The sequence below is a fragment of the Dipodomys merriami genome, unplaced genomic scaffold, assembly GCF_024711535.1.
Source record: "Dipodomys merriami isolate MVZ:Mamm:240054 unplaced genomic scaffold, mDipMer1.0.p SCAF_9, whole genome shotgun sequence".
NCBI classification, from domain to species: Eukaryota; Metazoa; Chordata; class Mammalia; order Rodentia; family Heteromyidae; genus Dipodomys; species Dipodomys merriami.
In genome coordinates, this window is record NW_027206512.1 from 20978921 (window position 1) to 20996216 (window position 17296).

Below are 17296 nucleotides of genomic sequence, written 5' to 3' on the forward strand. Positions count from 1 at the left end.
TTGTATGCATGAGGCCCTGGCTTCGATTCCTCAGCACCACATAAGCAAAAAGAAAAAAGCCGGAAGTGGCGCTGTGGCTCAAGTGGTAGAGCTAGGCTAGCCTTGAGCTGAAGAGCTGAGAGACAGCGCCCAGGCCCAGAGTTCAGGCCCCACAACCGGACCCAAAAAAAAAAAAAAAAAGAAAAAGAAAAAACATTTAACAGAGACTTACCGATCTGTTTGTAAAACATGGATAAGATGTTCCATAGCCTGGATTCCCACTTCCAAGCGGTACTTCTGCACATTAAAGGAAAAAAAGGCTATTAAAGTTAAGTAATGTTAAGCTTAAGAAACTGAAGTAATTTGTAAAGCATTACAGACCTTGGATAATGATTTGAGAGCACGCACAGCATTTCTTCGATCATCCAATAAAGTAGATGAAGCTACTCGGTCACAAAGCTTTTGAATCTATCATAGGAAAATAAAACAGCATTAAGGGAACAAAAAGAATAAAAGCAGCTGTGAAGTTTTACCCCCAAACTTATACTATATAATTTTAAAAAAAGAAAGTCAGCAAAGAAAGTCACTGAGAAAGGAGTCATTCACAAATCAAAATATTTATTTTGATAATATTTGTTATCTCATTACCAAGATCAATTGTTTCAGAGTCTTGAAAAGTGAGAAGGGGTGAAGTTTTAGAAGCCTAGTAAGTTATACAAATTGAGAAATTAAAAAGGAATCACCGCAGGGCACCGGTGGCTCACACCTGTAATCTTAGCTACTCAGGAGGCTGAGATCTGAGGATCTCGGTTCAAAGCTAGCCCAGGCAGGAAAGTCTGTGAGACTCTTATCTCCAATAAACCACTAGAAAACTGGAAGTGGCATTGTAGCTCAAATGGTAGAGCATTCGCCTTGAGCTGAAGAGCTGAGGGACAGTGCCCAGGCCCAGAGTTCAAGCCCTACGACTGGCAAAAAAAAGAAAAAGAAAAAAGAAAGAAATCACCGCTGGGGCACTGGTGGCTTACACCTGTAATCCTAGCTACTCAGGAGGCTGAGATCCAGAGAATTAAGGTCTGAAGCCAGCCTGGTATAAAAGTCCACAAGGCTCCATCACCAAAATGACAAGCAAAAGGCAGGGCTGGAGGCATTGTTCAAATAGTAGAATGCCAGGTGAGAAAGTAGGAGGCCCTAAGTTCAAACCCGAGTACCATAAAAGAAAAAGAAATTAACAAAGCTATTGGAAAGGGCTAGAAATGTGGTTTAGTGATAGAATGCTGGCCTAGCATGCATGAAGCTCTCTCTGGGTTCAATTCCTCAGTACCACAGAAACAGAAAAAGCTGGAAGTGGAACCGTGGCTCAAATGGTTGAATGCAAAAGAAGCAAAAGGGAAGCCCACAGACAATGCCCAGGCCGAGTTCAAGCCCCATGACTGGCAAAAAAATTAATAATAATATATTGGAGAGATTAAAGTGATAAGGCACCAAGTAGGTAGGTACAAGTATCTGAAAACATCTGATGGGAACATAGTTTCAGAAACTAGTGCTCAGGTCCTTTTTAGTTCAATATTTTATGTTATTATATGTTCTTTAATGACAGTTCTCACAAAAATTCTGTAGATATAAAATTTTAGTATGTCACTCAAATGTTTGTACCTTATATATCTGAATTAATGTTTTCTTACTTTTTTGTAGACGCCCATACAGGAGCTTGAACTCAAGGCCTGGGCACTGTTCTTACATTTTTCACTTAAAGCTAACACTCTATCGCTTGAACTACAGCTCTACTTCTGGCTTTTTGGCAGCTGAACATAAGAATCTCACAGACTTTGCTACTCAGGCTGGCTTTGAACTGGGATCCTCAGAACTCATCCTTCTGAGCAGCAAGAATTATAGGCATTAGCCATCAACGGCCAGCTTGTGTTAATGGTCTTAAGATTATAGTGTTTTCCAGCTGCTGGTGGCTCACACCTGTAATCCTAGCTACTCAGGAGACTGAGATCTGAGGTTCGAGGTTCAAAGGCAGCCTGGGCAGGAAAGACCGTGAGACTCCTATCTCCAATAAGCCAACAGAAAACCGAAAGTGACCCTGTAGCTCAAGTGGTAGAGTGCTCACCTTGAGCTGAAGAGCTGAGGGACAGCACCCAAGTCCAGAGTTCAAGTCCCATGACCGACAGAAAAAAAAAAAAAGATACAGTGTTTTCCATATTGCATTTTGCATCTCACATGTTCCAGAAGATAGTAATAGATTTTGTACGGTAACAGACCAAATGGGAAAAATTAAACAGGTTTCTGCATTGTGAACTATGAAACAGACTTCTAAGGGTCTACTATGCTTTATAGAATGATAACCAAACCTAACTTTACTGTCTTATTCACTTCATAGAAATCATTCCTGTCTTAAATTGTATTTACCTTCATAATAGTACTGAGTTTTCAAAATAGAAAAGATATAATTATCCCTGTTTAAGCAGCTGGTTGATTTTTTTTTTTTTTTTTTGTCGGTTGTTGGGCTTGAACTCTGGGCCTGGGCACTGTCCCTGTGCTCTTCTAGCGCTCTATCACCTGAGCCACAGAGCCACTTCCAGTTTTCTGGTGGTTAACTGGAGATAAGAGTCTCATGGGGGGCTGGGAAGGTGGCTCAGCAGTAGAGTGCTTGCCTCCCATGCATGAGGCCCTGGGTTCAATTCCTCAGGACCACATACACAGAAAAAGCTAGAAGTGGCGCTGTGGCTCAAGTGGTAGAGCGCCAGCCTTGAGCTGAAGAGCTGAGGGACAGCGACCAGGCCCAGAGTTCAGAACCACAACCGACCAAAAAAAAAAAAAGAGTCTCATGGACTTTCCTGCCCAGGCTGGCTTTGAACTGCGATCCTTAGATCTCAGCCTCCTGAGTAGCTAGGATTACAGGCATTGAGACACCAGCACACCCAGATTGGTTGATTCTTCTATGCTTTGTTTTGGGTAATAATGAGGCTTAAATTGAAGAACTCAATCTTGGTAGGAAGGTACTCTTCACTGAACCATACCTTCTAGTCTCTTAATAAGTTCTTTATGATTAGAAAAGTTAGGGGCTGGGAAGGTAGCTCAGTGGTAGAGAGCTTGCCTTTCATGCCTGAGGCCCTGGGTTCGATTCCTCAGCACCACATAAGCAAAAAGAAAAAAAAAAGCCAGAAGTGGCGCTGTGGTTCACGTGGTAGAGCGCTAGCCTTGAGCTGAAGAGCTGAGGGACAGCGCCCAGGCTCAGAGTTCAGGCCCCACGACCAGACCCAAAAAAAAAAAAAGAAAAGTTAGATCATGGTAACAGTATGTTTACTGCAGCAGTATTCATCATAGCTATGATATGAAACCAACCCAGATGCCCGTCAGTAGATGAATAGATCAAGAAAATACACAATAGAATTCTACGCCTCCATGAGAAAGAATGACATTGCCCCATTTGTTAGGAAATGGAAAGCCTTGGAAAAAAATTATATTAAGTGAAGTAAGCCAGGCCCAAAGAAACATAGGTCCTATGGTTTCCCTTATTTGCAATAACTAGTATATGTCTAGGACAAGTAGAAAGTGTCAAAAGCTATGGACATATAACCATATAAGATGATGCTAAGCGAAATGAACCCCAAGATAGGGACACAAGAGGTTTATATGTGGTTTTTTTTGGGGGGGTCTGGTCATGGGGTCTGAACTCTGGGCCTGGGCACTGTCACTCAGCTCTTCAGCTCAAGGCTAGCGCTCTACTACTTAAGCCACAGCGCCCCTTCCGGCTTTTTTCTTTTTTTTTTTTTTTTTTTTTTTAATTTTAATTTTATTTAAAGGTGTTGTACAGAGGGGTTACAGTTACATAAGTAAGGCAACAAGTACTATGCACAACTATTGATGGATGAAAGTGATTCAGAAACCAGGTGCTGGCGGCTCATGCGGCTTTTTTCTTTTTGCTTATGTAGTGCTGAGGAATCGAACCCAGGGCCTCATGCATGCAAGGCAAGCGTTCTACCACTGAGCCACCTTCCCAGCCCACACAAGAGGTTTTTAATCTTTGTACTGTTGTTTTTAATGTACTTATGTACTATGTGATTTTTTTTTTGTTTCTTTTATATGTTCTTCCTCAATGGCATAAACCATTTTCACTGTAGTTTATTCCGGTGCCCTGCATCTTGTATATACATTTTTCTAATTTGGGGAGGGGAAGGGAAACAACAAAATGCTGAAACAAGGATACAGGCTGACCCATTGTAACAATAAGATGTACAAGACACTATGCTGAAAATGAACTTTACAATTTGGGGTGGGGAGGAGTTGCATCGGTGGGGAAGGAAGGGATGGTAGGGGAAAAACAAAGGAGGGGGTAACAATGCTCAATAGGAAAAGTACTTATTACCTTACTCATGTAACTGCAACCCCTCTGTATAGTATCTTTACAATAAAAAAAATACATTAAAAAATTCTTAGAAAAGCCAAATACAATTTTCCTGAGTAGCACTGCAATTTCCTCTACTAGTATGTATACCTTTCATTAGTTTGTTCAAAGGTAGTTTATAGTTAATACTGGAATACAAAATTGTTTCTAGGCATTGTTTGTTGCTTCTTAACGCGGGACCTTAAGATCTCATTCTAGATATGCAATTCTTAGTTCTTTTGAGGTACTTAGTTCCAGTACCATAAAGGACTTGAACTCTAGCCTCAGCTCCACCTACAGTTGGTATATAGAAGGATTTGTGTCAAAATATAATTTCCTATGTCTGGAAGCTCTTCAGTCATTACGAGTTTAATTTACAAATGCAAACGCTATTTGATAGTGGTAGAAAGTTTAGGAGCTTGCTTTAATTTTAGTTTCAGTCTTTGAGCTCTAAGGAAGCTAATATTTGAGTCTTGCTAGTAGAAGTGAAACAGCTTGGTGCTTGTGGACCATACCTATAATATTAGCTACTCCCAAGGCTAATATCTGAGGATGGAAGTTCAAAGCCAACCCAAGCAAACAAATCAAGAGATTCTTTGGTTTTTGTTTTTTTTTTGGTCGGTTGTAGGGCCTGAAATCTGGGTCTAGGCGCTATTCTTCAGCTCTTCAGCTCAAGGCTAGTGCACTACCACTTGAATCACAGCGCCACTTTCCGGCTTTTTCTGCTTATGTAGTGCTGAGGAATCAAACCCAGGGCCTCATGCAAGCAAGGCAAGCACTCTACCACTGAGCCACCTTCCCAGCCCTCAAGAGACTCTTATCTCCAATTAATCAGTAAAATCCTGAACAGGAGGTGTGACTCATGTGGCTGAATATCAGCTATGAGTGAAGTCCTCAGTTCAAGCCCCAGAGTACCAGCACATACACACACATGCACATACATGTATGCATGTACACACATAAGGTATGAAACATATACAAAGAAATCCTAATCTCAATCATGAAAGTAAACACAAGCTAATATAACAACGAGATTCCTTTTGTCTATTATATTCACAAAAATTAACAGTAAGAATTACAGGGGCACCAGATGCCAGTGGCTCACACTTGTACTCCTAGCTACTCAGGAGGCTGAGTAGGCTGAGATCTGAGGACTGTGGTTCAAAGCCAGCCTGGGAGGGAAAATATGTGAGACTCTTATCTCCAATTAGTCACCAGAAAACCAGAAGTGGTGCTGTGGCTCAGAGTGGTAGAATGCTAGCCTTGAGCAACAGAATTCTGGGACAGTGCCCCGGCCCTAGTTTAAGCCTCACTACTGACAAAAAAAAAAATTACACTAAGTAGTTCCATAAAAAACAAAAATAGACAAAACCAATATTGTATGAAAAGAAGCCAATGTTATAGTTATTCTGGTAGTGGGAAACAACTGACTGTGGTACAAAGAGGACTTCTGAGGTGATGTTAGCATACAAAGTAAGCTGAGGTTTTGGTAGTGGGGCTTAAACTCTGGAGTCTGGGTGTTGTCCCTGAGCCCTTCAGCTCAATGATAGCGTTCTACCACTTTGAGTCACAGAGCCACTTCCAGTTTTCTGGTGGGTAATTGGACATGAGTCTCATGGTCGGGCTGGGAAGGTGGCTCAGTGGTAGAGAGCTTGCCTCTCAAGCATGAGGCCCTGGGTTCGATTCCTCAGCACCACATAAGCAAAAAGAAAAAAGCCGGAAGTGGCGCTGTGGCTCAAGTGGTAGAGTGCTAGCCTTGAGCTGAAGAGCTGAGGGACAGCGCCCAGGCCCAGTGTTCAGGCCCAACGATCAACTGAAAAAAAAAAAGAAAAAGAGTCTCATGGTCTTTCCTGCCGGGGCTGGCTTTGAACCACAGTCCTCAGATCTCAGCCTCTTGAGTAGCTAGGATTACAGGCATGAGCCACTGCTCCTGTATCCTTTAACAAAAAAGATTCAAGTAGTTCTATAGGGCTGATGATATAGTAGATCAGTGGCACAACACTGCTTAGCATAAGGGCTAGAGTCTGATTCCTAGTACCATAAAACAAAAACAAACTAAAAGGATAGATAAAAAATAAATTAGGAAGTGGCGCTGTAGCTCAAGTGGTAAAGCACTAGCCTTGAGCTGAAGAGCTGAAGGACAGTGCTCAGGCCTAGAGTTCAAGCCCCATGACCAACAAAAAAATTAAAAATAAAAATAAAGGGCTGGGAAGGTGGCTCAGTAGTAGAGCCGCTTGCCTTGCATGCATGAGACCCTGGGTTCGATTCCTCAGCACCACAGAAGCAAAAAGAAAAAAGCCAGAAGTGGCGCTGTGGCTCAAGTGGTAGAGTGCTAGCCTTGAGCTGAAGAGCTGAGGGACAGCGCCCAGGCCCAGAGTTCAGGCCCCACCACCGGACCCAAAATAAATAAATAAATTAATTAATTAATTAATTAATTAATTAATGAGGCTGCTTATATTTTCAGAGGGAAGTAATTTAATCAGGTAGCAATCTGGCAATGTTAATCTTTGGCCATTTTGGCCAAGTATATTTACTTTAGCAACTTAGCCTTTTAACACATCCAGGTAGAGCTAGAAGAAATCATGTTGAGCAAGGTAAGCCAAGAGCAAAGAGACAAACGGTACATGGTCTCCTGATAAGTGGATGCTAAATCCAAAATATTAGGTGATACAACAAAATTAACAGGACGTAAGAAACAAAGAACTTCCACTCATCTGGTCGAACCACTATTAAATATCCCCATGCTGCTGATCACATGTATGGTGTATATGTGTACACCATTATATGTTATAGACTGTGATAGACAATTTGCTCCAGGAAGTTAGAATGAGCTTGTGACTTTAAATGAGCATCACTATTCCACAATACTGTGAAATTTGGGAAATTACGTAATCACTTAATCACAATTAAAAAAAAAAAAAAAAAAAAAAAGCACCAGAAAACTAGAAGTGGCGCGATGGCTCAAGTGATAGAGCATGAGCCTTGAGCTGAATTGTTCAGGGACAGCTCCCAGGCCTAGAGCTCAAGCCCCATGACTGACAAAAAGAGAGAGAGAGAGAGAGAGAGAGAGAGAGAGAGAGAGAGAGAGAGAGAGAGATCTTTCATGCGATTTTTTCTAACATATTTATAAGATTATGTCTTTGTTGCCTTGTATGTCCCTCTCCCATGGTACCACCCCTGCTTTCACTATATATGATATTGGTATATGTGGAGGGGAGGGGAAAAAGCAAATTGTTAAAACAGGGATACAGGAGGACCCATTGCAACAATGAGATGTACAAGTCACTATGTCGAAAAACGAACTTTACAACTTTGGTGGGGGGGGAGGATACAAAGGGATAGGAAGGGGAAACAAAGCAGGAGGCTACAATGCTTGATAAGAAATGTGCTCATAGCCGGGCGCTGGTGGCTCACGCCTGTAATCCTAGCTACTCAGGAGGCTGAGATCTGAGGATCGCGGTTCAAAGCCAGCCCGGGCAGGAGAGACCGTGAGACTCCTATCTCCAATAAACCACCAGAAAACCGGAAGTGGCGCTGTAGCTCAAGTGGTAGAGCGCTCGCCTTGAGCTGAAGAGCTGAGGGACAGCGCCCAGGCCCAGAGTTCAAGCCCCACGACCGACAAAAAAAAAAAAAAAGAAATGTGCTCATTAGCCGGGCGCCGGTGGCTCATGCCTGTAATCCTAGCTACTCAGGAGGCTGAGATCTGAGGATCGCGGTTCAAAGCCAGCCCGGGCAGGAGAGACCATGAGACTCCTATCTCCAATAAAACCACCAGAAAACCGGAAGTGGCGCTGTAGCTCAAGTGGCGCTGTAGCTCAAGTGGTAGAGCGCTCGCCTTGAGCTGAAGAGCTGAGGGACAGCACCCAGGCCCAGAGTTCAAGCCCCACAACCACCAAAAAAAAAAAAAAAAAAAAGAAATGTGCTCATTATCTTACCCATGTAATTTTAACCCCTCTGTACAGTATTTTCACAATAAAAATATATTTTAAAAAAAAATTTTAAATAAAATGAAAAAAAAAAAAAACACATCCAGGGGCTGGGAAGGTGACTCAGTGGTAGAACGCTTGCCTTGCATGCGTGAGGCTCTGGGTTCGATTCCTCAGCACCACATAAGCAGAAAAAGCTGGAAGTGGTGATGTGGCTCAAGTGGTAGGGCACTAGCCTTGAGCTCAGCACCCAGGCCCAGAGTTCAGGCCCCACAACTGACAAAACAACAACAACAAACACATCCATCACCCTTAGGGAGGAAACCAAAGGTTTCTGAACGCTTAAAATATTATTTATCAAATGGCAAAGAAACACATGAGGAAATGTTCATCATTCCTGGTGGTGAAGGAAATGCAAATAAAGACAACCCTGAGATACCACCTTACCCCAGTCAGAACGTCCCACATCCACAAATCAGCCAATGACAAATGCTGGAGGGGATGTGGAGAAAGAGGAACCCTATTACACTGCTGGTGGGAATGTACACTTATACAACCACTTTGGAAAGCAGTCTGGAGGATCCTTAGAAAGGTAAAGATTGACCTCCCTTACGACCCAGTCATACCACTTCTAGGCATGTACCCTGAACAACAGGAACCAATATACAAGGACACGTGCACCTCCATTTTTATTGCAGCACTGTTCACAATAGCTAGGATATGGAAACAACCCAGATGCCCCACCACAGATGAATGGATCCAAAAATTGTGGTATCTATACACAATGGAATATTATGCAGCCATTAGAAATGACAAAATAATGGCATTTGCAGGGAAATGGATGGAGCTAGAAGGAATCATGTTGAGCGAGGTATGCCAAGAGCAAAGAGACAAACAGTACATGGTCTCCCTGATAAGTGGATGCTAAATCCAAAATATTAGGTGATACAACAAAATTAATAGGACTTAAGAAACAAAGAACTCCCACTCATCTGGTCGAACCACTACTAAATATCCCCATGCTGCTGATCACATGTATGGTGTATATGTGTACACCGTTATATGTTATAGACTGTGATAGACAATTTGCTCCAGGAAAGTTAGAATGAACTTGTGACTTTAAATGAGCATCATTATTCTACAATACTGTGAAATTTGGGAAATTAGGTAATCACTTAATCACAATTAAAAAAAAAAAAGAAAGAAAAGAACCTGGGGAAGGGAGGGAGGGAAAGGTTGGTAGGGGGAAAACAATGGAGGGGGTAACAATGTTCAATAGGAAGTGTACTCATTACCTTGCTCATGTAATTGTAACCCTCTGTATAGTATCTTTACAATAAAAATTAAAATTAAAAAATATATTTTATCAGAAAGGAATTCTAGGAAGTAGAAATGGGTTTTTTGGGGGGGTGACAAATCGGGAATGTTGAAAGGGAGGGAGGAAGGCTGAACAAATTCAGTCATGCTATTTAATATACATTATGTGGAAAATGAACTAAGTAATTTGTGGGCAGGGACTGGAAGAGGAAACTGGGGGAAAGAAAAGGAACGGGTGACACTGTCTAAAAATGACGTACTCATTACATGATTTATGAAATATATCTCCTCTGTATAACACTGTAATAACAATAAAATTGTATTTTTAAAAATATAAATACACAGAAAAACACATCAACAAGCTGGGGGCTGGTGACTCACACCTATAATCCTATCCCAGTTCAAAGTCAGCCAAGAAAATCTGAGACTCTTAAGTCCGATACTACCAAAGGAGCTGGAAGCGGGGGGACTGCGCCCAGGCCTGAATTCAAGCCCCAGGACCAAGGGAAAAAACAACACACACACACACACACACACACACACACACACACACACACACACACACACACACACACACACACACACACACACACACACACACACACACACACACACACACACACACACACACACACACACACACACACACACACACACACACACACACACACACACACACAGCTTTTAATCCTAGCTAATCAAAAGGCTGAGATCTGGAAGGTGATGGTTATAGCCAGAACAGGCACAAAGTTTGTGAGTCCATCTCCACTCAACTCCCTACTGGCTGTCTTCAAACTGTGTTCCTCAGCCTCCTGAGTAGCCAGAATTATAGGCATGAGACATTGGTGCCTGGTTAAAATAGTGATTAATTTTATAGCACATTTTACAACTGTGAAAAAAAAAAAAACCCTGTCTGTTGAAGATACTTTGAACTTACTAGGAAAGATATTTGGTTAACAAGTTAACCTTGCATATTGTTTTGTTTTGTTTTTTTTCCCAGTTCTGGGGTTTGAACTGAGGGCCTGGGCACTTGTCCCTGAGCTTCTTTTGCTGAGGCTGAGATCTGAAGATCGTGTTTGAAAGCCTCCCAGACATTAAAGTCCAAGGGACTCTTATCTCTGCCCAGAAAAAGCTGGAAGTGGTGTTGTGGCTCAAGTGATAGAGCACTAGCCTTAAGCCAAAGAAGCTCAGGGATAGCTCCCAACCCTAGAGTTCAAGTCACAGAATGGGAAAAAAATAAGGATTAAAAAAAAAAGATGTTTTCAGGAAAGAAAAGGTCCTAAATATTTTCAAATTGTTAAAGATTATCTTTTTTTCAATGTACAAAAATGTCAGCTTCAGATGATAAGATAAATTGAATATAGACCATTGTGTGCCTTTCCTTCTGGTCTAGCAATCTGATTCAAATTGTATAAATATATTTTAGTAACAGGATATATCTTCTTCCATTTCAAATTTATTTTCATATATGACTTAAAAAACTGGGATGAGATTTTATCTTGTAATTTTCTGATACGATATATAGCTTAGCTCTACTTAAACTTAAATAAAAAAATTTTAAACATAGGAGCAAAATTTTAGGGTTTTTGTTTTTTGGGTTTTTTTTTTTTTTTTTTTTTTGCTTTTTTAGTTTTTTGCCCATTCTGGGGCTTAAACTCAAAGCCTTGGGGACTGAGCTTTTTATTTTTTTAATTTTCTTATCCATTTTTTATTGTTATTATAAAGGTGATATACAAAGGAATTACAAGTCAGATAAAAAGTGCTTTTCTGGGCTGGGAATGCGGCCTCATGGTGGAGTGCTTGCCTCCTCAGAACCACATAAACAGAACAGGCCAGAAATCGTGCCATAGCTCAAGTGGTAGAGCACAGAGAGGCTCAAGTACAGACCCCAGGCCCTGAGTTCAAGCCCCAGGACTGCCCCCACACACACCAAAAAAAGAGTGTATTTCTTTTTGAACAGTGTCACCCTTTTCCTTGCTCTGTTTTCCCCTCCTGTCCCCACCCACAAGTTGTACAGTTCATTTTCAACATAGTATCTAGTGAGTACCATTGCTGCTTTGCTCAAGGCTAGTGCTCTACCACTTGAGCCACAGTTCCACTTCTGTGTTTTTTGTGCTTAACTGAAGATAAGAGTCTCATGGATTTTCCTGCCTGGGTTGGCTTCAAACCTCAATCCTCATATCTCAACCTCCTGAGTAGCTAGGATTACAGGCTTGAGCCACTGGCACCCAGAAAATTGAAGTATTTTAAGTTTGTTTCTTTTCTTAAATTATTTTGAAAATAAAACTGAAACCTTTACTCTAAATGCAAAAAAAAAAATCAGTTACCAATAAATTACATTTTTTTAAAAGCCGGTATCAGATACATATTCCCTAAAAAGAAGTGAGAGTGAGAGTGAGTGAGAGAGAGAGAGAGAGAGAGAGAGAGAGAGAGAGAGAGAGAGAGAGAGAGAGAGAGAGAGAGAGAGAGAGAGAGAGAGTGTAGCTGATTTTAAAAAATTAGCTAGGTGGTTAGGTGGTTTATCCCTATAAGCCTATTTACTCAGGAAGTTGAGATCTGAGGATCAGGGTTTGAAGCTAGCTGGGGCAGTAAAGTTTACAAATCTCCAATTAGGCTGGGAACATGGCTTAGTGGTAGAGAGCTTGCCTAGCATGTATGAAGCACACAGTTCCATTCCTCAGTACCACATAAACAGAAAAAGCCAGAGTGGTACTGTGGCTCAAGTGGTAGAATACTAGCTTTGAGCACAGAGTGGCTCAGGGACAGTGCTCAGGCCCTGAGTTCAAAATAAAATAAAATAATGGGCTGGGAAGGTGGCTTAGTGGTGGAGTGCTTGCCTCGCATGCATGAAACCTTGGACTTGATTCCCCAGTACCACATAAGCAGAAAAAGCCAGAAGCAGCATTGTGGCTCAAGTGGTAGAGTGCTAGCCTTGGGCAAAAGAAGCTCAGAGACAGTGCCTAGGCCCTGAGTTCAACGTCAGGAGTGGCAAAACAAAACAAAAAAACAGAACAAAATAAAATAAAATATATCTCCAATTCACCATCAAATAGTTAAACTAGAGTGTGTGACTCAAGTGGTAGAGCATCAGCTCTGAGTTATAAGGCCTAACAAGAGTGAAAACTCTGAATTCAAGCTCTAGGACCAGCACCAAAAAAACAAAAAACAAAACATTAGAAAGATAAATACTAAACTTCATTTTAAAAAAATTCTGGGGCTGGGAAGGTAGCTCAGTGGTAGAGTGCTTGCCTAGCATGCATGAGGCCCTGGGTTCCATTCCTCAGTACCACATAAGCAGAAAAAGCCGGAAGTGGCGCTGTGGCTTAAGTGGCAGAGCGCTAGCCTTGAGGTGAAGAGCTGAGGGACAGCACCCAGGCCCAGAGTTCAGGCCCCACGACTGGAAAAAAAAAAAAAAAATTCTGCTGATGGAAAGTGGGGTGGGAAAGAAGAGCCAATTTTAGACTATATAGTAATTTATCTTATTTATTTATTGTTGTTGGTCGCAGGGTTTGAACTCTGGCCCTGGGAACTCTCCCTGACCTCTTCAGCTCAAGGCAAGCACTCTACCACTTGAGCCACAGCGCCACTTCTGGTCTTCTGGTGGTTAATTGGAGATAAGAGTCTCACAAATTTTCCTGCCTGGGCTGGCTCTGAACTGTGATCCTCAGACTTCAGCCTCCTGAGTATCTAGGATTACAGGCATGAGCCACCAGTGCCCAGCCATGATACTTTTATATTGAGTTAATCACAGAAAAAGCCAGAAATGAAACTGTGGTTCAAATGGTAGAGCACTAGCTTTGAGCCAAAGGAGCTCAGAGACACTGCTCAGGTCCAGAGTTGAAGCTGTTGGACCCACAAAAAAAAAAAAAAAGGAGTCATTACCTAAACAACATCTTTATACCAGCCCAGTTACTCTTAACTAAGATTATGAAAAGAGAGGTACAGTACAATCAATAATGTAACTTTCACTAGGTGCTGGTAACTCACACCTGTAATCCTAGCTACTCAGAAGGCTGAGATCTGAGGATCATGATTTGAAGCCGGCCCGGGCAGAAGAGTCAGTGACACTCTTAGCTCCAGAAAAAGCTGGAAGTGGAGCTGTGGCTCAAGTGGTAGAATGATAACCTTGAGCTAAAGAAGGTCAGTGATAGTACACAGGCCCAGAGTTCCAGTCCCAGGATTGGCAAAAAACAATAATAACAACAATATAACTTTCCACACTATTACTATCATAACAACAATATAACTTTCTCAAACAAAGATACCTAAGTTCAATAAGAGAAAGTATCAGCTGAAGACATAGAGTTCAAACCCCATACCAGAAAAAAAGTACTTTTTTAGTAAACTAGTATTTGTAAGTTGCTATGATTATAGATCTGTCACTTCTTTCAAGACTGTAACTTTAAAAAAAATTACTGCAGAGATTCATGCCTATAATCCTAGCTACTTGGCAGGGTGAAATCAGAAGGATCATAGTCTGAGGCCAGGAGGATTGGGAAACTGGGAGAAAAACACAAGAGGGGGTAACAATGTTGGAAAAGAAATATATTCATTACTTCACTTATGTAACTTCTCTACGTCATCTTTACAATAAAGTAAAAAAAAAAAAATTAAAGTTTGAGACCTTCTTCTCAATAAAATAAGCTGGGCATGGTGGAACCTATGCATCTATCATCCAGCTATGGCAGCAAGTATAGATAGGAGGACTAAAGTCCAGTCTAGCCTGGTGGGAAAAGTAAAACCTCATCTCAAAAGTAACCAAAGCAAAAATAGGCTAGAATGCCTGCCTAGCAAGTGCAAAGCCCAGGGTTTAAACACCAGATCTAGTTTATTTTTAAAACAACAACCTTACTGATCATCTATAGTTGAATATGCTCACCTAGAATGTCCAAGATCCTGGGTTCACTCTCTACTAGGAAGAGGGGAGATTTAAGGGTTAGGTATATAAATGGTAAAATGCTAGCCAAGTGCCACAGCTCATGCCTTTAATGGGCTAAAATCTGGAGGATCACAATTTGAGGCCAGCCCAAACAGAAAAGTTCATGAGACTCCATCTCCAAATAGCCAGTAAAAAGCAAGACTGTAGGTGTGTTGAGCATGCTTAAGGCCCTGAGTTCAAATCCTACTTCTTTAGTATACTAAAGGATGATATAGAAATTAAGAGATCCCAAGCTTTGATAAGTCAAATACCCAGGCCAGATCAAAGCATCAATTAAAGAATCTAATATTACACTAGGCATTCCTTTGAAGCTCTATAAATTCTAAATTAATGACCTATGACTCCTTATTGTACTTCCTGTTAGAATGTGATGGAAAAATAAATTTTATTTATACTGTAACTCAGAGTGTACTGATTCTCTTCAGAAGTCAAAGTGCTTTTTAAAATTTTAAGTGTACACACTCAAAAGTTAAACAATATACAAAAGTGACACTTGAGGCTGGGAATGTGGTTTAGTGGTAGAGTGTTTGCTTAGCATGCATGAAGCTCCGAGTTTGATTCCTCACTACCACTTAAACAGAAAAGGCCAAAAGTGGTTGAGCATTAGCCTTGAGCACCAAGAGGCTCAAGGACAAAGCCCAGGCCCTGAGTTCAAGCCTCACAATCAACCAAAAAAACAAAGTGACACTTGAGCATCATTTTGAAATGATGTAAAAACTATGTTTAGTGACAAGCTCAAAGTGTTCTAGTACTAGCTATAAAATATGTTGCAAATTGCCTTGGTGACTGTAAAAGGAGGCTTGATCTGCGTGGTCTGTAGGGAGCCTTCTTGATTTAAAATCTGTACTCCAGCCCGACACTGGTGGCTCACACCTGTAATCTTAGGCACTCAGGAGGCTGAGATGTGAAGATAGCAGTTCAAAACCAGCCAGGGCAGGACTCTTATCTCCAACTAACCACCAAAACACAGGAAGTAGGCCTGTTGCTCAAGTGATAGAGCCTTACAGTCTTGAGCAAAAAAGCTTAGGGACAGTACCCAGGCATTGAGTTCAGGTCTCAGAACCAACACCAAAAAAAAAAAAAAAAGCAAGCTGGGTACTGGTAGCTGTAATCCTATAGCTACTCAGGAGGCTGAGATTTGAGGATCGTGGTTCAAAGCCACCAGAAAACTGGAAGTGGTTCTGTGGCTCAAATGGTAGAGTGCTTGCCTTGAGCTGAGAGTATAGGGACAGTACCAAGGCCCAGAGTTCAAGCCCCACAATCGACAGGAAAAAAAAAAGGCAGGAGTCACAGTTTTACTTAGAAAAGTATTTGCTGGGCTGGGAAGGTGGCTCAGTGGTAGAATGTTTGCCTTGCATGCATGGGGCCCTGGGTTTGATTCCTCAGCACCACATAAGAAGAAAAAACCAGAAGTGGCACTGTGGCTCAAATGGTAGAGGGCTAGCCTTGAGCTGAAGAGCTGAGGGACAGTGCCCAAGCCCAGAGTTCAAGCCCCATGATCACCAAAAAAAGGTATTTTCCATCTCTCACCTTTTCAATCAAAAGTAGAGCGTCAGGACTCAAATCAAGGTCTAATTTCAATTGCAAGCTCTAATAAGATGCAACACAGAATGAGGGGGGGGAGGGGTAAAGACCGTTCAAAAAGAAATGTACTCATTCCCTCCTTTATGTAACTGCAATCCCTCTGAACATCACCTCTATAATTTTTTTAAAAGATACAATTCAAAAGCATGTGTCTCAGACACAAAAACAAAACAAAGTAGAGGTGGAATGTGGTAACCTGGAGAAAACATGGTCTTCTACTAAGAGTAGCTTATTGTCCTATTACCAAATGGGAAGGTATATGAAGCCAAATGTCATGTGTGTATATACATAATGAAGGAGGAGGAGACAGACAAGGAGGAGGACTAAGAAAAAGAAGAGGGAGATCAGGTTTTCAAATGAGGCAAAAAGATTCATCACGTTTCAGCTTCTGTTTTCAACAGTTCTATCCTGGTGCTGGGGATTGAGGGTCTGGCTCAGAGATAAGAGAGAATGCCTGGCCATGTGCAAGGCCTTTGGTTCAATCCTCAGTGCACCCCTCCTCAAAATAAATTTCTAACTCAGGCTTAAGACAGTTAATTTTAACATTGCTACATAAATTTCCAAAAGTTCGCAGATAGAAACTGAGATTTAGGCAAGAATAGCTGGAATCCTAGCTCTAAAATTTTCCCCAAGTTGGCTGGAGGTGGCTCAGTGGTAGAGTGCTTGCCTTGCATGCATGAGGCCCTGAGTTCCGATTCCTCAGCAACACATAAGCAGAAAAAAGCTGGAAGTGGTGCTGTGGCTCAAGTAGTAGAATGCTAGCCTTGAGCTGAGGGCCAGCGCCCAGGCCCAGAGTTCAGCCCCCACGACCGACAAAAAATAAAATTAAAAAAAATGATTTTCCTCAAGTTCCATCACCTCCCTAAGCCTCATTTCTTTCTTTGTAATGTGAAGATATTATCATGTAGATACAGGGTAGTTAAAGATTACAGGAGAATGTGCAATATAAAGAATTCAGCATAGTATCTAACACAGGTGTATGATCTTGACAAATGAAAACTATTATTATTACCTTTTCAGGATCTCAGTACAAGTTTTTCTATGGCAACTATCCAAAGTTTACAATGTCATCACTTTTCTCAGTATCTCTGTCTCTCCTCAAGAGCACCCAGAGTGTGCCCCTTCCTTTGTGCTTGTCTGCTTGCTTGCTTCCTATTTACT

At 41.5% G+C, this 17296-nt stretch overlaps 1 protein-coding gene across 2 annotated transcripts in view; it reads right to left on the reverse strand.

The window, feature by feature from the left end:
- Positions 1-17296, reverse strand: part of Uso1 (USO1 vesicle transport factor) — an 84235-nt gene that overhangs the window by 65864 nt on the left and 1075 nt on the right. For both annotated transcript variants that reach the window (XM_070012867.1, XM_070012868.1), the window contains exons 2-3: positions 361-447; positions 212-276 (exon numbers count right to left, since the gene is read on the reverse strand). In XM_070012867.1, coding sequence (XP_069868968.1) covers positions 212-276; positions 361-447 — 152 coding nt within the window. The remainder of the gene's footprint in view (positions 1-211; positions 277-360; positions 448-17296) is intronic.